The 18,918-nt window shown below is 44.1% G+C and overlaps 7 protein-coding genes across 18 annotated transcripts; 1 reads left to right on the top strand and 6 right to left on the bottom strand.

Annotated features, from left to right (window-relative positions):
• Positions 1-188: 188 nt before the first annotated feature.
• Positions 189-680, bottom strand: LOC108566517 (NADH dehydrogenase [ubiquinone] 1 alpha subcomplex subunit 5). The gene has a single exon (XM_017926433.1). The coding sequence runs from the start codon at positions 583-585 to the stop codon at positions 226-228; it is 360 nt and encodes a 119-aa protein (XP_017781922.1). The 5' UTR covers positions 586-680; the 3' UTR covers positions 189-225.
• Positions 681-1,207: 527 nt separating this feature from the next.
• On the bottom strand, positions 1,208-9,355 carry LOC108566525 (DEP domain-containing protein 5). 6 transcript variants are annotated; one of them, XM_017926449.1, is made up of 20 exons: positions 8,864-9,355; positions 8,669-8,800; positions 8,446-8,615; positions 7,590-8,384; positions 7,080-7,536; positions 6,845-7,027; positions 6,650-6,787; positions 6,461-6,589; positions 6,134-6,154; positions 5,168-5,594; positions 4,907-5,098; positions 4,668-4,854; positions 4,203-4,286; positions 3,696-3,775; positions 2,932-3,060; positions 2,574-2,878; positions 2,322-2,516; positions 2,102-2,262; positions 1,547-2,038; positions 1,208-1,494 (listed from the first exon to the last, which is right to left on the bottom strand). In XM_017926449.1, the coding sequence occupies exons 1-20, from the start codon at positions 8,904-8,906 to the stop codon at positions 1,288-1,290; spliced, it is 4,527 nt and encodes a 1,508-aa protein (XP_017781938.1). In that variant the 5' UTR covers positions 8,907-9,355; the 3' UTR covers positions 1,208-1,287. The 6 variants fall into 6 exon arrangements, with proteins under 6 accessions (XP_017781938.1, XP_017781937.1, XP_017781940.1 ...); XM_017926448.1 differs by having other exon boundaries at positions 6,845-7,030; positions 8,864-9,354; XM_017926451.1 differs by lacking the exon at positions 3,696-3,775 and adding an exon at positions 3,364-3,404 and having other exon boundaries at positions 6,845-7,030; positions 8,864-9,354.
• A 139-nt stretch (positions 9,356-9,494) lies between these two features.
• Positions 9,495-12,037, bottom strand: LOC108566510 (WD repeat-containing protein 78-like). The gene is made up of 3 exons (XM_017926422.1): positions 11,238-12,037; positions 10,711-11,184; positions 9,495-10,657 (listed from the first exon to the last, which is right to left on the bottom strand). Exons 1-3 carry the CDS (start codon positions 11,860-11,862, stop codon positions 9,495-9,497), a joined length of 2,262 nt encoding a protein of 753 aa, XP_017781911.1. The 5' UTR covers positions 11,863-12,037.
• Positions 12,038-12,255: 218 nt separating this feature from the next.
• On the bottom strand, positions 12,256-13,822 carry LOC108566520 (E3 ubiquitin-protein ligase RNF185-like). The gene is made up of 3 exons (XM_017926437.1): positions 13,290-13,822; positions 13,030-13,223; positions 12,256-12,978 (listed from the first exon to the last, which is right to left on the bottom strand). The coding sequence occupies exons 1-3, from the start codon at positions 13,469-13,471 to the stop codon at positions 12,773-12,775; spliced, it is 582 nt and encodes a 193-aa protein (XP_017781926.1). The 5' UTR covers positions 13,472-13,822; the 3' UTR covers positions 12,256-12,772.
• A 769-nt stretch (positions 13,823-14,591) lies between these two features.
• Positions 14,592-15,624, bottom strand: LOC108566524 (selenoprotein M-like). The gene is made up of 2 exons (XM_017926446.1): positions 15,461-15,624; positions 14,592-15,389 (listed from the first exon to the last, which is right to left on the bottom strand). Exons 1-2 carry the CDS (start codon positions 15,545-15,547, stop codon positions 15,144-15,146), a joined length of 333 nt encoding a protein of 110 aa, XP_017781935.1. The 5' UTR covers positions 15,548-15,624; the 3' UTR covers positions 14,592-15,143.
• Positions 15,625-15,665: 41 nt separating this feature from the next.
• Positions 15,666-18,045, bottom strand: LOC108566521. Of its 5 annotated transcripts, none has more exons than XM_017926440.1 (3): positions 17,950-18,045; positions 15,906-16,120; positions 15,666-15,867 (listed from the first exon to the last, which is right to left on the bottom strand). In XM_017926440.1, exons 2-3 carry the CDS (start codon positions 16,115-16,117, stop codon positions 15,753-15,755), a joined length of 327 nt encoding a protein of 108 aa, XP_017781929.1. In that variant the 5' UTR covers positions 16,118-16,120; positions 17,950-18,045; the 3' UTR covers positions 15,666-15,752. The 5 variants fall into 5 exon arrangements, with proteins under 5 accessions (XP_017781929.1, XP_017781930.1, XP_017781927.1 ...); XM_017926441.1 differs by lacking the exon at positions 17,950-18,045 and adding an exon at positions 17,633-17,787; XM_017926438.1 differs by lacking the exon at positions 17,950-18,045 and adding an exon at positions 17,046-17,149.
• LOC108566523 (thioredoxin domain-containing protein 17) lies at positions 16,262-18,498 on the top strand. 3 transcript variants are annotated; one of them, XM_017926445.1, is made up of 4 exons: positions 16,262-16,484; positions 16,567-16,789; positions 18,135-18,216; positions 18,280-18,498. In XM_017926445.1, exons 2-4 carry the CDS (start codon positions 16,648-16,650, stop codon positions 18,428-18,430), a joined length of 375 nt encoding a protein of 124 aa, XP_017781934.1. In that variant the 5' UTR covers positions 16,262-16,484; positions 16,567-16,647; the 3' UTR covers positions 18,431-18,498. The 3 variants fall into 3 exon arrangements, with proteins under 3 accessions (XP_017781934.1, XP_017781932.1, XP_017781933.1); XM_017926443.1 differs by having other exon boundaries at positions 16,262-16,491; XM_017926444.1 differs by having other exon boundaries at positions 16,262-16,495.
• Positions 18,499-18,918: the final 420 nt, after the last annotated feature.

Genomic DNA, 18,918 nt, shown 5'->3' with positions numbered 1-18,918 from the left:
ACGAAACCGACTCGTCGCTGCCAACATCCGCGCGACAAATACCACCATGTCAACGGTTTGACGTTTCGTCCCCCAACAATATTATTATTTTTCTAGAATTAGGTTAAACACACATAATGTGAATGTAGAGAGAGATAGAGCAACAACAGGATTTCATCCATCTATCAATTGATTTATAATTTATTTATTTATTAATTGTAATCTACGATGATCGGTAATATTATTTCAATGCTTCGCCGGGGGCCAGATCCATTGGGTGGCCGGGGCCTCCTTCGTCAGCGGTTCCCATGGTTTCCAGGTGAGCATCTTTCGGGCGAGGATCAGCTCGTTCTCCGCCTGCACGATCACCTCCTCGATCTGTCCGCATCCGATGCTCTTCTCCACCGTTTCCACGCAAGCCGTGCCCTTCAGCACGGAAGCCCTCTCGTTTATCACCTGTTCGGTGTACTTCCTGTAGGCCGCCGACTCTGGCATCTTCTGCAGCGTCCGCAGGATCTTTCCGTAGAGGACGCCGAGCGTATGATGCGGATGCTGGTTGACGACCAACCCCGTTATTCCGGTCGTCAATTTCGATACCTTCGACATCTTCGCAGCAACAAAACCCCCAATGTTTACGTAACTTTGGTTGTTTGCAAATTATTTTAGGTTATCCTCGCAGCGCTGCCAATCAACGAAAAACAAATAACACCAGGAATCGATTTGTATTCATTTCAAATGCAAATATTGCTATCCTTCATAGAGTTGCACTGGCCAACACCGATCTCTACTCCTGTGGAGAGACAGGAACAGTCAACCACGTCCTGTTTGGATGTCCAAACCACGCAGCATCTACAAGACATCTACTGTCCACCATCTCTTCTATGAACATCCAGTTGCCAACTTCCATAGACACTCTTCTAGCGGAAAATCGTCCTGAATTTTTTAAGGCTTTAGCCAATTTTGTATCGACCACGGATACTTCCTTATAAAATAACAGCCAATCATCACTAACAACCATTCCGAGGTCCCCTCAACCGGGACCCCGATCCACCTATCCTCTAAACTTTCCACTACAATACTCATTGCGATTGGTTTAATGCGTCGAAAGGAGGCGGCTAAATGGAAGAGGCTCCTCCCCCTAGAGGGAGGTAGCAGGCGGAAACTGAACTTTGCAGCCTTTGTTAATCTTAATTGTTTATTATTGTTTATTATTATTATGTAAATAGGTTTCTCTTGCAGCGTACAAAGATTTTTTTTTTGATATTTCTTTGATATATCTCTGTTTTTGTCTCCATTTGAATGGGCGGTTTAAGATAACGTCAAGCCTTTGGACATAGTGCTTGCCATCTCTTTGGTCAACCAACTCGCCTCCCAGTACGTCCTCAATCTGTCGTCGCGATTTGCGCAGAACTCGCGAAAATCGCGCAGCAACTTCGTCTGGAAATTGTTGTCGACGACGACGTTCGTCCTCCATCTGCGACTGACCATGTGATTCCACGACCAAAGGAACCCTTTCTGAAATATCCATTAATTATCAAATTGCAATGATAATAAGATTAGTTCTCACCCTTCTCGTGTTATCGTAATCATCCTTGTTCTTGCCGCTCACGTGTCGCGTGATGTAGGCTTCGTGCGGACTCGGCACCACATCGGCATGCTCCGAGTATCTTCCGGTCGACCTCTGCTTGCTGATGGACATGCACCGGTGTCTGGGCTTCGGCGCCGGACTCGTCACTAATATGAAAACGGTACCGGTGCAGTGGATGTACTGATGCTCCTGGGCGACGGCAGTGTTCTGCGGTTCCATCAGGCAAGGGATGAATCCGAACTTGGCGACGATCGCCTCCTGGAACAGGAACAGCCTGTCCATCTGCGAATCCTCACGGAACTCCTTGAACAGTCCGTCCTTCGACTCCAGGCAGCGAGTGTTCAGCGGAACGAAGATCGGTCCGCGCAACGGATCCGACTTGTTCGAATAGGGCAGGGCGAGTGGATCGTGCGGGATCGGCACCATCTGCAGACCGCACGACTGCTGCGCTTTCCGACCCCAACCAGACAACTACAAAACAATAATCAACATATGAGAATGTTATGAATCAAGCTAATAATATTAAGATATTACCAATTCGGCAACTATCGAACCGGACGCCGTGAGCCATTCCACCACCAATTCATAGGCTTGATCTGGGCGGAACACGGTCTGATAACGGGCGTGGCCCCATTCCACTCTATCACTTTTCGTGTTCACGTCGATTTCCAAATGCGTCCGCTTGAAAATTGGAGCTGCAACAACAACAACATCATTAGTATTGTGATGATCATCGATCAACAAATTCAGTTACCATCCAGTTCACCTTGCAGATACGCAATGTCTATGTCTTCGCGCAAGAAATGTGGAACGCCCCTTTCGACGTCGTCCACTCCGGCTGCACTCGGAGCCACGCCCATGCCCCAATTCATGGGCGGTCTCACCTCGATCTCCACCCACTCATTTTCGAAGCTTTGCAGATCTTCCAATGGTTTGCAGTAATTATCATCTACAAAACAAAACGAAATATTATCGCAATAATGTAGAAATAATATATGAAAGCAACCTTTATCGATGTTCACTATGTAGTACAGATAGAAGCCAAAGAGGAAGGGTTTCGCGAATTCACCGCTCGCGTGACAGATGAGCCCCTCCTTCTGCATCGAGATCAGAATCTGGACGGCCTGCTCCAAGACGTCCACGCCCTCCATATTGGTGAGCAGCCAATTGGCAGCGTCGGCGGACACGAACGTAGCCGAAGGTAAACTTTGGTGGGTCGTGAGGAAACCGACTCCGGAAACCGGATGCTTCATCGCTTCTAGAATATCCTCGTGAGTGGCCGTCGATTTCAAAAGAGCTTCTTGATTAACGCTACAACAATTATAATAGCAATGTTATGTTATAATAAATACAAACATAAATACCTGCTGTCTTCAGTGTTGCCATCGTGCATCTGACTGTCTAGGTACGAAGAGGCGGCTGTGGAAGTCGACACGTTGGCTCCATCTACCGCAGGTGACACCCTCCCTCGTTCCATGACCTTCGACCCGGACCTGCACATCGATCACGAAATAAGCAAAAACCGGTCTTCAGACGAAAAGACACGTTTCGTAAAGCGTTTAAGACGTGAAGAACGAAACGAGTCTTTCATCATAAAAAACGCTAAGCATGCACTAAGTGTTTCGCTACGAAGTGTATAATATGTGTGAAGAGAATCGTAATTCTTGTTAACTGGTGCAAGAGAAATTTGTTAAGCTAATTAGGAAGAGGGAAAGAAATGGATTTATAAAAGTGGAAGTGTTTGATTGATTGTGTAAGAGAATGTTTCATTGTTTGCTCATCGAGTATGTACAAACCTAATGGCTGCGTAACGCTCTGCAGAGCGAATCGTAGCGCTCTGGAAAAAGAAAGAAGCAAGCAGTTGAGAATTCGGAAAAAAACACACATCACTACCGCGCGCGCCAGATGACGCCCTCCCTCCCCCGTCTCTCCCGACTCAAACGTTACGTAATACGTTCGCATGCGATAAAACCAGCCACCACAAAGCTGCGAAAAAAAAGAGAGAAACTAAAAGGATCTAGATGGAAAGATCAAACGAATAGGAGGAGAAGGGGGCGGAGATCAAACAAAGTAACTCAGAGGTAAACCACGCCCTCCCTCTCCGTTGGGGCGTGACGTGGTGGCGCACCTTGGCCTGTGTCTGTCCTGCATACGGTGATTGCTCCCTAAACGCTCCCGCATCGGCGAACTGCACTGCTGCATGTTGCTCTGAAACACAGTACATCAGAAAACACGGAACGAATACGAATTCATCACGAAGATCATCTTCTGAAATCACCTAGACGACGAAGTAACAAAGAGAAAAATGATTAAAATAGAAAAAATTATAAAAACATTTGAGTTCTGTCAAATCTACGACAAATTAGCACACACACAAAAAAAAAATCAACAACAGGAGGAGGAAGGATTAGGTTCCTCCTCCTCCTGTCCGTTTCTTTTTTGTTTTATTTCAAGCATGGAAGCAAGCAATATTTTGAAATTGAAAAAATAGAAAAAGATAAACTAAACTTTTTGTTAAACATTCGCACACGCACACTTTCGTTCATAGACATTCTTTGCAGGTGCACGCACTTATAATGTGTTGGTTGATTGAGAGTAGTAGTGATAATAGTAGTAGTAGTTGTAATAGCTTTACCTGCATGGAACTCACAGCGCTCATGCTATTACGCCTGGGCTGGATGATCAGGGGGCCGTGCTGGCTAGCTACGCTCAACGACATCTATAACATGCTTATTTAAACACTCATGCAAACACAACTACTTGTGGATCAGTGCTTCTCGAAAACTATTCTCTCATTATAATTGAATTAAGAGAGAGAAAGAGAGAAAAAGAGGCGTGACCTTATTTGTACAGTTACAAGTGAGAGGCGTGGCCTAATGACAAACAACGATCCGATTGGTCGAGAAACACTGCTCGAGATGCAATTTCGAATTCAGTTAATTCGCGAAATTGGATCTTTTCGGAGGAACAAATAAAAGATTGAGATAGAAATTGCGAGAAAAAAAAACTAACTACAAAATTAAAAAGGAAATAAATAAATCAGCAGTGACTCGCGAAAGTAGAAGAAATTGCGTTAAGAAAAGAGAGAAAAAAAACGAACCCGTGGCTTCTTCGAGATACCGGGTCTCTTGAACTTGTTGACTATAGTCTCGATGAACTTCATGAAACCGTCGACCATCTGCTGGTGATCTGTAGCGCTCGGTATGGCGTAGATGTCGCAATGTTTGTTGCCGTCGATGATCCTCTTGGTGGCGGCGTTGTTCAACGGAAGAAGATAAATGCGGAATCTAAAATAAAGATAATTAAAAGATGATTGAAACTATTTGCAAATGCAATTACCTCCAGTATTTCAAAGCGTCGACGAAGACGAAATCGGTGTCGCCTCTGGTGCAGATGTAGTGATCCAGATAGTTCCAATTGTAGTGCTCCAATTTCTCGGTGGTGAACGTGGCGTACGACTCTTCGTAGGTGTCGTGCAAGGGGGCGTGGAATCGGTAACGGTACTGATAATTGAAGCCCGGATACGGATGTCTAAAAAAACAAAAAAAAAAACAAACCTCTCGTGCAAACGTTTCGTTTGGATTTTCAGTCAATTCTCACCTGGGTCTGTATCTGGTGACGGTGATGGAGTTTCCGGTCAGAGAGATCTTGTGGAAGAGACGTCCGATGGAGAGGAAGTACGTCTTGGTTTGCTCCGCCTCCGCGTTGGTCGTCCTCTTCCTCACCAACGAACCGGTGTTGGATCCGTTCTGCAGCATCCCGTTACCGTTCTTCTCCATGCCGGCGGGCAACATGATCAGCTGGAAACCCTGCGCCAGTCGCTGCGAGATCAACTCGACGAAGACTTCGGGCGTCGTCAACGGTTTCTTGTAGATCGCCCTCTTCTGCGCGTAATCCGCGTTCACGTCGTCCGGCAGCAGATGGTACAGCGAGACGACGTAGTCTATCTGCAGGGCGCGCTTATCGGGAAAGTAGTCGGTCGTGATGGGGAGGCAGGCCGGTATCGTCAGCGACTTCCAATCGACGCCTGATCCCATTCGTGGGCGTGGCATGGCACAAAAAGAAAACACACCCACTTTTAGTTAAACAATACAATCATATTGGAAAAAAAACAAGAGAGTGTGAAAGAAACTACGAATTTATGCATATTCTCTCGACAAAACCAATCAAAATTATGATTCGGTGCAATGATACAACAAACAACGTGCGTTTCCACAATATGCATAAACTGAGTGAAAAAGAAACAAAACGAAGCAATTCAATAATAAACAAAAGAAAGCTCTAGCAAATACCAAATGTTGTTTTACAGAAAGCATGCTTTAAACAATAAATTACTGAAATGGTTAAAAGTTTCATAACAATAAAGAAATAGTAGTAGTAGTGGTAGTAATAAAAACAAAGTAATGCAGCTATACACAGCCTGTGCCCTTTAAAAATAAGTAAATAAATAATAATAGAAAGGAAACTAAAAAAAAATATCTATAAAATACCCAAACAATGTAATAGAATGGAATAGAATAGTAATACTACTTAGTAAGTAATGTTTAATTAATGATAATATCAAACCTATTAGTATATCATTGACAGCTGTCGATCGAGTTTCATCCAATGGGACACCATGGAACAACAAATATAATGCGTTTTAAATAACTGAAATTTCAACATTTAACGTTCTTCCAATGTAAATATTTCGTATTTATATGTATGTGTAGAGAGAGAGTGAGAGAATAAAATGATGTGGATGAGATTCTGTAAATAGAAGAACCCCAAATAGCACACGTAATTGAAGCCGATTGATGTGTTTGTGTGTGTATATGTAAAATGGGGAGAGTAAACATCCGAAATAGATCAAATACTAAAAAAGTTAAATACGATGGAAATGCATGGTTTTACCTGTTGTCAGTGCGGGTGTCCATTCCTGTTCGCCGGTCGCGCCCCACAGAAGCGTCAAACTCTTCGGGTTCTTCGTGGAGACGTTCGACGATTGAGAGTTGGCGCTCGCACCGATTCGCTTCTTGCAATCTGCGGGCGCAAATCGAGTAATTTTCTTACGTAGAAGAATGCAGTTCGATTGGTATTTACATTCTTGGAGGGCTGCGCTCGAAAGGGACCTGGCCAGGACGGGCGCCTTCTCCGACGACGCGCCCACCGGGTACTTGAGGTCGGCGTACGTCTGCGCCGCCTGGTAATGATGTTGCTGGATCAGCATTCCAGTTGGACCTTGATAACGATAAAAGAGATGATTGCAGTTTTTGAATCGGTGTTTTGCGCGCGAACCTTTGGGAAAGATGTGAGTCCATCGGCGTCTGTTGGAGGTGAGTTTGATGGTGACGTGGGAGGGATCGAACGGATTGATCAGCGCTCTGGATTCGAGCGGTGGACTTCCTTCGGAACCGACGACCATTCGCATCGGCGGTGAGAGTTCCCTGTCGTTGGCGCCGCAACCGGTCCACGTCTTCTCTGCTAAAATTTCAAAGTTTAAATGCAATTGGATTGTAATTATTGTTAGTACCTTCGTGAGGGGAGACCGGACTGGCAGCTGGTGGAATGGCGATGGGTTGCGATCGTTGCGAGCTGCTGTCGCTCGAGACGTGCTGAATATCGGGATCGGACATCTTCCGTCGTTGCCCTTTAATATCTTTGGGATCCAGCAGTTTGCCGGAGGTACGTTTGTAGCGGGACGTCGATTTGCTGTAGCCGATCTCGTGGGCCAGATGCGCGGGACTGAGGAAGACTTGGGCGTCGTACGCGTCGTAATCGAAGAACGTGTTGTGGATGTACTCCTCGTCCGGCCTCAGATTGGCTTTCGGCAGTTCCTTGCCTCTGCACTCGGTCATCGGGGGAATCTTGATGCGCGGAATGAAATTGGAGTAAGCGACTTTCTTGTTGGTCGAGTAAAAGGATAAGTTGATCCAGTGCGGCATCGAGTAATCGTCGGGCACATTCAAGTAAGTATCCTTGTTGTGGAACTGCAATCAAAAATTCAACGATTTATTCGATTCAAATAAGTAAATCGATTTACCTTGAGTAGTGGGACGGCGTGCAGCGGTTGCTCCCCCACGCACACCAGATCGCTTCCAACGCCGTTGTCGATGATCCTCTGCTTGGTTATGTTCGTCAACTCCCTGTCCACCTCGAACACGCCCACTCCGGGCGTGACCACGACGCTCAGCTGACCGGTCCTGTCGAAGCTGCGATCCAGGTAGTGCTTTTCGAAGACGTTCAACGACATGTTCAGCACCTCCAGGAAATTCCCTTGAGCCGCGGTGCTGTTCGTCGCGGCGGGTATCTTCAATCCAGGCCTCGAATGGTAATCCAGCACCATCTTCAGATACTCGGAGAACAATCGCCTCAACTGTTCGAGGATTCCCGAGCAATCGTCGTACCGTTCGTTCTGCACGGCCACCCGATAGAAATCCTCGTAATACCGTCCCTTGTAATCCTTCTGCAGACACTCGCGCATATGCAGTGGAAACTCCTCCAAATATTTAGCCTCGTAGAACGTCCTCGAGAACAGCACGATCGTGACCTCGTGGTTGCTCCCGTTCTTCTTCCATTTGGTGAAGAGATCCGCGAGGAATCCGTTGACCGCCTTCTCGAAGTACAGGTCGCCGTGTATGTCGAACTGCCACATCTCGGAGCTCATCTGCAGGAAGAGGTAGACCATCGACGTGGACGATCGGAACACCACCTTCGTGTCGTCCGTGATCACACCGCAGGCGACTCTATCGCCCACCGACCACATCTCGTACACCTGACAACGCACCGTCCCACCGCAGAACTCTATCTTCTTGTTAATATACACGCACGTATTGGTCTGAAAATTAATCAAAATTAAATTTATTCCTATTAATTAAATCCTATTAGAATAATCATACCAAACTGTTCTTCAATCTCCACATCTCCGAACGACCCATGTACTGATCCTTGAACGTCAGCTCGATCGAGTCCAAGGCAACGTCCGCAGGATTCACGATCTCCACGTTGACCTGCTGGAACGGTCTCAGACCGAAAGCGTTCGCAATCGTCTGCTCCACGCTGATGGTGTCTGCGAACGTTAAACATCATCATTGGTACAACAATCAATAACAAACGCGTTACCTTTGGCGACAGTCTGAGCCTCCTTGATCTGCAGCAGCAGCCTCGGATTGTTCTCCTCAGCATCATAGATCTCCACAGTGTCACCCTCTTTGGCATGCTCGTAGTAACAAAGATTCATCACCACATCCTCCGCTGCATTTAAAAAAAAAACAATATAAAATAACAATTGTAAAACTTTGCAAACTTTAAACTCACAGCTGAAAGCCTTCTGGTGCACGACAAGTCTGAACTGCTTCATTTTCGTTTCGTAAATTCGCTTTGGGCGAACTGAGAGAGCGCTTTCAGTTTCGATGGACTTTGCGTTTAAATAACGAAGAATAAACTACTCCTCCACCACCACCACTCAACTTAAGATATCATCATTAACATCATCATCATCATAGAATCATCTTTCGGCAATTAGCAGGAACGTGACGGTCGTAAACATCGTTGACATTGAAATATCGCCTGGACGTACTGTTATTGACCTTAAATTACGCGATCGCATGTGCTGTGTGTGAGAGATGAGGGGTGGACGGGGAAAAGTCTGAAGAAACAACAGGAAAACAACGTACCGGATCGAAAGTAAAATTGAAGAAAAAACAAAACAAAAACAAACACTCGTAAAACAAAACAATCGCTTTTGCTTTCATCTGACGTTCAGTTTTGAGGTTACCGAGCGTACATAGGCAACACAATTTACACTAAATATTACTTAATCACAGTTTAATGACTCTGGGCATAATATTTACTTACTCTAACGGGAAGATTGAGTGTTTATGTAAAATGTGTTTGTTTATTAACGAAAATAAACAAACAAGAAAAGACGATTTAATATAAATCAACATCATTTGTACTTTTCGTATTGGGCGGAGTCGTAGTTGAGACTGCCCAATTTGTCTATCCTATTTAGAAGATCCGGTCTGGTGACCAGAGCGCGCTTGATGCTCTGCGTGAGCAAATTCTCTTGGAAGAATGCAGGAAACGGCATGTCGTCCAAGGCGAAGACGTGCACGTTTCCGTCGATGTCCGCGACGAGCAGACATCTGCCGTCGTGCGTGAACTCGATGATGGTGTTGCGCGACTTCGTCGGAGAGTTCGTCGTGCTCTGCGAATCGTACGTCTTCCGTTGCAGATCCCACACGAAGATCTCCGAACCGGAGATGCTGGCGATGATCGTCGAATGGGAGGGGCTCCAGGACACGCCCTGCACCCCGGCCATCTTCTTTTTGATCTCGAAGAGCGGCTCCGAAATTGTGTCCGCCCACAGACGGATCGCCCAATCGTCGCCGCACGTCAGGAAAAGTTTATTGCAGAACGGCGAGTGCACGATGTTGTACATCGGCCCGTCGTGCGCGAGGAACAGATCGAGATGCTGATGGAAGTAGTTCTTGGAGCAGGTGTGCACGACGCCCTCCCCGGTGCCGATGTAGTAGATGTTCGGATCGACGGGATGTGGCGAATAGATCAGCGCTGGCGAGTGTCTAGCCAAAGGTATTATCTTCGTGGTGCACTTCCGCAGCGTCTCGATGCCCTTCAGCTTACCCTCGGCGATGGTGATCTTCATCATGTGGCTGTGCAGCATGAACACGTTCTGCAGGTTGATGCAGAACTTGAAGATCTTCCCATCCTGACACGTCGCAGCCAGAAACTCTTGACCTTTGTAGTAGTCGTGATCCGTGTACCAGTGCACTTGCCAGATGGGCTCAAACAGTTGACACGCCTGTTTATCGCAAACCCCCATCAATTTACAATCGGCATGGCTTACGTCCAAGACTTTAATGAATCCATCGTAGAAGCCGACCGCCAGAAGGTTCGGATACTGCTTGGAAAAGTCCAGGGAGGTCACAGGCGTCGGAAAGCTGTAGTACCGTTCCGGCTGCACGTTGTTCTTGATGTTCCACAGTAAAACCAACCCATCGGTTTCGTCGTCGTAAAAGAATTTACCATATCCAACAGCCAAGATATCTTTGTTCTTCGGATTCCAACATAGGCAAGTCACGCATCTTCCTGCAAATGATCAACATCAAGTTTTACATGTGAATTCTTTACTAATTCTTTACCTTTGGTGTCGTCGTTGGAGAACGTCCACATCAAGCTCAAAGTGTACTTGAACTCGATGTTCTCCCTGAACGGGCTCGGATCGTTCAACCCTCTGAACCTCTTCTGCTCCTCACCGAAGACGTTGTTCGACAAGATCCGCTGCATCATGCGGACGGCATCCTGAAACACGTCGCTCTTCGTCAGCGCCAACCATTCCCTTTCCTCCTTGTTGGTGGCGATGCTGTCCACAGAGAGCGACGAAAGCACCGAGACCACGTTCTTCTTCGCGTTGCCCTGATCCTGAAAAGTGTCGTACATGTCCCAGAGCGAGGCGAAACTGTAATCGTCTGCTTGCCTCATCCTCTTGCAATCCGTCTCTCGCGATTTCTGCAGCACCGAAGTCGTCTGAACCTCCGCATCCACGACCTTCCGATTTTTTCCTTTACCCACGGTGATGTACTCGTACTGCTTGTTCTCCGCCTCCGCTTCGATACCTTCAACAACAACTGATTAACTATGAGAATCAAAAGAATATTTGATCAATCACCTTCTGGCGTGTCTTTGGTAGCTGTCGCGCTTCCCATCTCGAAGATGATGATCGTGTCCGTCTCGTGGAGGGTGAGCGAGATGTACCCAGGCATATCGTCAACGTCGGGCAGCGGTGTCAGGTAGCCTTCCGAGTACGCCTTCTGCGGCTGAAACGATTCCTCCGAATTCAGCAGATTGTCCACGTGGCTCGGTTCCGTGGAGAAGTTGGAGTAACCGCCGCCGCCACCGCCGTAGAAGCTCTCGCCACGCGTGCTCGTCTGTCGCAGCTCCGACTGCAGTTTCAACGTCGACTCGGTGTGAAAGAGTTTGCTGAAGGTACCGCCGCCACCGGCTGCCGCGATCACGTGCATCTCGGTCATCGGTCGCTCCTTGGCCCCCTTGTAGTTCAGCGGATTGATGAACCTCGGTGTCACGTCGACGCCGTAGTGGATGATCTTCACGGTGGCCGCCACCTTCGACGTCAGTATGGACTTGGGGGCTGTAGACTTGCTGCTCGTTCCCACCACGTGGCTCGAGTTCTTGCTCGGGGACATCTTCATCTGGATCCTACCGTCCTTCGACATCTCCGTATCGCCGCCTCCCTGACACACACACAAACAATCAAATAATAACAAGATCACCATGGAGACGAGGATCGCGTTCCCTCGCTGAACATTAATTAAAATCAATTCTCTTACATTTCTCTGGGCACTTCTCGCACACACTTAAATCACTCACTAACAATAACAATATTTAACAATATACACTAGGAAATTGCGAAACAATACTGTTTCAAATAGGTCGCGAAGTGGACCGCAAGCACCGCTTGTCAAACATAAACAAACAATAGCAATATCACCATGGTGACGACCATCCTGCAAGTCTAATAGGAATCGACTTAAGTCGATGATCTTCAATTATTTATGTAAAATGTCGTATCAAGGCTACATTAACAATATACAGTAAAGTATTAAAAGTTTGAAAAATGTTGTTTGAAGGAGAAATAGATTTTAGACGAATTAAATTGCTAAAACAGAAACCCACCTAAGATTCTCTTTATTCAACATTAAAATATATATTATATACATAAACCAGAAGAGGAGGAAAAACATAATTATAGAAGAGAAATGCACACACACTTTCATAACACACGCACATAGTATTCTCTCTCTCTCTCTCTTGCACAAGTGATATTTTGATTAGAACTAAACGATTATCATAATAATTATTATTACATACATACATATATGTATTATAAACCTATATGTTTTAGTTGTTTGTTTTTTGAAGAGAAAAAGATGTTTGTTCCAGGCGTAAAAATAGAAATCAACTAATTTCATATCAAATTCGAATTATTCGCGAAAATCTTGGGCGAGGTGGGTGTAGTACAGATGGTGTGAGCGTGTACGAGTGAAGAAAGGAATAACTTTTTTGTTGTTTGCTTTTGAAACACATAACATTTTGCACGTAATACCTACGACGACATCAAGAGAGAAATAATCAACGATGAATGCGATGCGGTTTATTTGTATTTCCATCCAACTCCTTCATCATCTACGCGAGAAGAAGCCACGCGATGAAAATGATGGCGAGCCAAAGGAATATCTTCGAAAGGAACTGCTCTTCGAGATGCTGAGGAGTTCCCATCGCCGCCGGACTCGGTCTGGTCTCGCCCAAATTGAAAGTGGACGTGAAGAAACCGAAGGGAAACGCTCCGATCCCGAACGACAGATGGAAACTGTTATCACCCAATCCGAATCCTGAAACATTAAGTGTTATAAGATCAAATTGGTCCAATTTTGATTGATTACCATTGAAGAGGGAACCATCCGGTTCGGTCCTTTGTCCGGACGGTCTCGGCGCGGAATTCTCCCTGGGATCCTGCTGGTCACTGCTGCCCCTGCCGTAGAGTGGAACGACTTTCTCCCTGCTTATCGCAGCCTTGCACACGGGACAGACCTGTCGGGCAGATGCTGTCTCCAGCCACTGGTGCAGACATGGCCAGCTAAAACACACACAATCTGATTGGATCAATAAACGAGATACTGAAGCTACAACAATCATCTAATACCAGAAGAGATGTCCGCACATGCTGACCACAGCATTCTTTGCAGTGTCCAAGCAAATGTTGCACTCGAAGTTGCGATCATCTCTGGCCTCTTCACCTGCACCTTCCTTCTGACTGCTGTTGCCACTCGTGCTGGGCTCTGGGGGGCTCGCGCTTGGCTCTGCTGGGCTCGCGCTCGTCGACATCTCCACGATGAGAACTTTTTGTGTGTGTGTGTGTGAAAGAACAAAAAAAAAAACACGAACTTCCTAATCGAATTACTGCTACTGCTCAATGTATGCCCATTATGTCAACACATCCATCAAAAGAAAAACAAGTGAAAGATGGATTAACAATTGAAGCTACGACTCCTACCAACGTACAGAGTACAACTTTTATATAATAATACGCAGCTTCTTTTCTTATTTTTTCTTCGTTTTAGTGCACGTAACTTTCCGATGCGTATCGGAAATTTGTTGCTCTTCCCTCCCCAACGATAAACGCGAAACAAAAAAAAAACTGCTTATAATCAGGTGACAGTTGAATTATTATCAATTGTCTCTCTTGTGTCGCGACGTTGCCGATATAATCCAATAGGAATACCAACTGAAATATAATTATCGTAAAAAAACCATCAAAATTAAACAAAGAACATTCTTTACGCGCTTTGCATATTACAATTAACGTGATTATACGATCATTGCATGCATATATTACATATAAATCATTGTTTTCATCAATTTGTTTTCAAACATATTGCCAACTGCAAGCAACATATGTTGATTAACAAATAGGATTGTTTACTTCTCTTTCATTGGTTGATATCTCTAATGCATCCATCTTGTTACCCTCCATTGCATAAGATTATTATTTAAACAAAAATATAATTATAGTTGTTTATTGCGCAATTTACTATGTGCAAGTAATCTTTTCTAAGGAATTTTAGCTGATAAATAGCAATTGTCTAAATACTTAACATTATCGCAACAAAAATGTTCGCTTTTTCAAACGTTTTGCTGAGTAATCGCAAATTGTTGACATATTAACAGTGGTGATTTAAATGATTAAATACTTACAAAGAAGCAGAAGCAGCGAGCTCTAAACACTACGTGCAACTATGATTTTGGTGAGTTGCGTTTGATTTTGCAAGAAAAACCTTTCACCCGATCGGGCAGCAAGCGTTGGCCGCAATCCGCCGCTTCCACCACCACCTCTCGACGAATTCCTGCCCAGCAAACTTGTTGACGCCGTTTCCTGGCAACAGGAGCTGTTTATGTTTCCTGTTGCCAAGGCGACTGAAACTTTCAGGTGAAATCAAAGCAGCTGTAACTTCGTTTATCATTTATTGCCAAATAAATACACAATTGCGCGTTTCTCTTCTTATGGATGGGGCTTAGGTTGTTTCGACTATTGAATAAATAATAAATGTACAACATTTCGCGTCTGCAACAATATGCTAAGAAAAACTACTGTTTCAATATATATATATATACAATGTACAGTGTAAATAAAACTTAAGAAAGAAAAACGTGTGTCTTCTCCAACTCTTTCATCTACATTTCATCACAGGTTAGCTTTAGAATAAGCATTGCTTGTTGTTATCATTTTTGTTTTTTTGTTTTGTTTACAACTCTATCTTGATTAATTAAAAACAAAAGAACAGAAAACATGGATATAGTTTAAAATAATTTAACTGAGAAGAGGAAAACTGTAGTGCATTATATATAGAATTAGAGTAGTTATTTATACAAAAATAGTATTTATATATATATGTGTGAGGAATAGAAGAGATGTGTGCTTTATACTTTACGATTAATATATGGTATTGTATATAATATTGTTGCCGATTCCATTAGAAGAAAATTATGTTTGTTGCTGTTACAACTCCAGTTTGGCGTTAGTCTTCAGATGAAAACCCTTCTTCTCGAGGAGCTCATTGCACTCCTTCCTGTTCAATCTTCCGAGGATGTGCCTTTCCACCTCAGCGTCGTTCTCATCCAGAAGGACGAGCTCCGGCGGAGCCCCCTGTATCTTCTTGAAGTCTACGCCATCGTATTTGGGCACGTCCTCGTAGATGAACTTCTTCACCTCCGGCAGCCGGTTCAGCGAGCAACCGGGGCAGCTCTGAACAAACAAAAAAAGAAATATACGAATCTAGTTAGCCTCCGCTTATCATATGTTTTTGCACAGCCTACCTCGATTCGGGCTCTAGCGAATGTCGGCTCCTCGGCGGAGCAAAGGGCGAACCCTAATACAAGAACCAAAGGGAAATTGAACAACATCTCGACCACCAGAAATCGTCACTGAATCAAAAACATCATCATCACTGTAATGTCAAGGGCGGGTTGAAGAAGTTGCCTATACGCGCGATGATGAAAGGTATGCAACCACAGACGCACGTTAAAGATTAACTAAATTCTTTATTCATTGCTTATTATCTTAATATTATTTGCAATTAACAGATTAGAGATTATCTGCTTGTAGATTCTATTTGCCCCTGCATTTACCGCCGATGCACTTGAACGGATTCCTGCAGGTGACGAACTTTCCGGCGATGTCGCCGCACTTGCCGTGTTTACCTGCAACGTGATCAGAGATTAGACTGTTACCGTCGATTGTTTCGCTTTCGGTCTTAGCTACTCATAGCTGGGCGGCTGCTCACCGACTAAGGTCGCGCACAACTGGCAACAGTTGCAGAAGCCCCCGGTGATGACGACCTCGTTGGGACCGTTGCAATCACCCACGGGGACGCAAGACGTGGCCGCACACGTCCACTCCTGACACTCCTCCATCTGTCCAGAAGCGCAAGCGATTGCTACGATCAGCAGCAGAATCGTCTTGAACAGAAACATATCCTGCAAAGAAATTACAAAGTTGTTGCAGGATATTCAAATTTGAATGACATGTGACAGATGTGACAATTCAAATAAACGTCAAAATTTGACGTTTAAATTGTCAAAATTGTTAAAATTTGAATTTGCCGAAGAGTTGAATTTGTTATTATCGTGTGATGTATTATCGATTGTATGAAATTAAATTAATGATTGAGATGTCGTGCGGCGGCGGCGACGAGTTTTGCTGCTAGATGAGGCGATAAGTGAGGTAAAAATAGGAACGGGAGACGCGTTTCGATTAGGTAAAGAATCCAATTTGATAGTTTCATGTGAAGGAAGCGAAAGAAGGAAAGAGAAGAAAAAAACGCTCAGGCGATCATCGCAGGTATTAAGTAAGTAGTATTTTATCGATGAGATAAAAGTCTGTTCGATTAGACAAGACGATTAGTACGTCCGCCCCTTCGCAGATATTGTATCCTCGTCGACGCACCGCATCGTCTATCTATCTTCATTTGTTATCCGCCGCCGCCAACTGGAACTAAGCGAACATGGTGATCAAGCATCAAGTCGTCGGGTACGAGCAGTTCGTGGAGCACATGAAGCAGTACACCAAGAAGGATCTCGTTTACGTCTATTACTGCGGCTCCAAACTGCCATCGGGCGAGAGCTGGTGCATCGATTGCGTCCGAGGTGAGACCTTTCTGTTTCTCTGTTCTTTTTTTAGGTTATAAACATTTTCAACGCCACCCACAAATTGCATTCGAAATACGATTTTCACGAGATTTGATGAAAATGTATACGTATTAAACTATCTAATCCAACAGAAAGCAAAGATAAAATCGAAATCAACAGTAGTTGAAAAGTTATTTAAGCTGTAATTGCTTAGTTTAATGACTTAAGGCAATTTGCTTTAATTAATTAATGGACAATCAAGCAGATAACGTACATGATTGGTTGCATACGTCATTACGAAACGGAATAACAATTGTATATTGTCAGTTTCCATGGTAATTCGATGATTTGCGAGCGCGTCGCGTGGAGGTCATCACAAGTACTGAGCGAAAGAGAGACAGAGAGAGAGAATGAGAGATCCCCCTTTCATTTATAAGTAACTGCACTTTCCCCATTCCGGACTTCCTGATTAATCGAATGAACCGAATCATTAAGTTTAACTGCAACTGCGCGCATCATCATCATCGTAAAATTTTGAACGAATTCGTTGTTCGAATTTGAATATTCAATATACGTCGTTGACCTCATCGTATAAGAAACAAAAAATAAGCATAAAAAAGTTGTATTTGTTTTAAAACAATTGATATTATGTTAGTAATGTCTATTGTTTCTTATTTGCGTTTTCGATTGTTTAAGGAGACAATTGAAGCTGTGTTTGTTAATTAAAACAATTGTAATTTATCTAAGCCGGCTTAGAGCGTTATCTGCGTTGCTAGGCGATTGCGTTTTCAATTGGATGGTCCTTCAGATTCGACCTATATATCGATCGATCGTTGTTATGACGTAACTAAGGAAACTTACTTTGTTTGTTTGTTTGTTGTTGTCGGTTCGTTATTGTTGTTATTTTGTTTTCGGTTGTTACGTTGCGCGAACGCTGTGCTTCTGATGCAGATCGGATGAGAAGAATGAGCAGCAGCAGCAGCAGCAGCGACAATACGTTTGCCAATCGACATATGAATTAGTCAATCATCATTAGGTAGGATGATTGTGAGAGGCGCGGTTCGAGAAGAGGGTAAAAAGAATGCAAACGGACGGGGAAAATGTATGATTAAGGAGCGCTTCCAATTATCCAATGAACTTGTCATCTGACATTAACCTACTTGATGCTGACGACTCACCTTTTGTTTGTTTGTTGTTTTCTTCCTTCGTTACTGGTTACGGTCGCCTGGTTACGGTTGCTCTGTTTATAGCAAGTCGCGGATCGGGCGTTTTATATATGCGCTGGAAATGGATTTAGATATGAAATGTTAACATCTTGTTTTTTTTTTTATATTATATTAATGTTTATTGCCCTTTGTTTCAGCGTGGCCGGTCATCGAGCCGAAACTGTCGTTGGCCGACGAAAGCGCGCACTTTGTCTACGTGGAATGCGGCGATAGGGCCTTGTGAGTAGACAAACAAATTTTTTTCTAAACATTTTTTATTGTACTATTTCACGTCTTTTGCAGCTGGAAGGATATGAAATGTCCGTTCAGGAAGGATCCTTCCACGAAGTTGATGGTTCTGCCGACGTTGGTCAAGTGGAAGCAGCCGGAGAAGCTCGAAGGCGATCAGTGCGAGAAGCCGGATCTCGTCGAGATGCTCTTCTCAGACGATTAATCAATCAATTAATTAATTGTTACCTAAGAAATAAGCTTATATAATACAAAAAAACGATAACATTAAACAAACTGTTATTTATAAAAGAAAACAAAAACAAAAACAAAATCTATTATCTTCGATTTTCAACTGTTCACCGTCACCATCTGTCATTCGCAAAAACAATTGTTTCCTTTCTCTGTCATTCCTGCAAAAGAGCGATTGACATTGCAATTGTCGCCAATTAAATGTATGCAAATTTATAACTATAACATATAACTTGATCTTTGAAAAATTATTTTAAAGTTTCGTAATGATGCATTATCTATATGTGATTGCAAGAATTATTGAACGAAACAAAAGAGAAACTCTAGTGCTTCAGATATGGCGAAACGTGACAGATACAAAGTCTATTATCTTCGATTTTCAACTGTTCACTGTCACCATCTGTCACTCGCAAAAACAATTGTTTCCTTTCTCTGTCATTCCTGCAAAATATATATTGTTCT

The sequence above is a fragment of the Nicrophorus vespilloides genome, unplaced genomic scaffold (assembly GCF_001412225.1).
Source record: "Nicrophorus vespilloides isolate i.1.1-1 unplaced genomic scaffold, Nicve_v1.0, whole genome shotgun sequence".
Taxonomy (NCBI): domain Eukaryota; kingdom Metazoa; phylum Arthropoda; class Insecta; order Coleoptera; family Silphidae; genus Nicrophorus; species Nicrophorus vespilloides.
The sequence above is the reverse complement of the archived record's forward strand: the minus strand, read 5'-3'. Positions and strand labels throughout refer to the sequence as shown.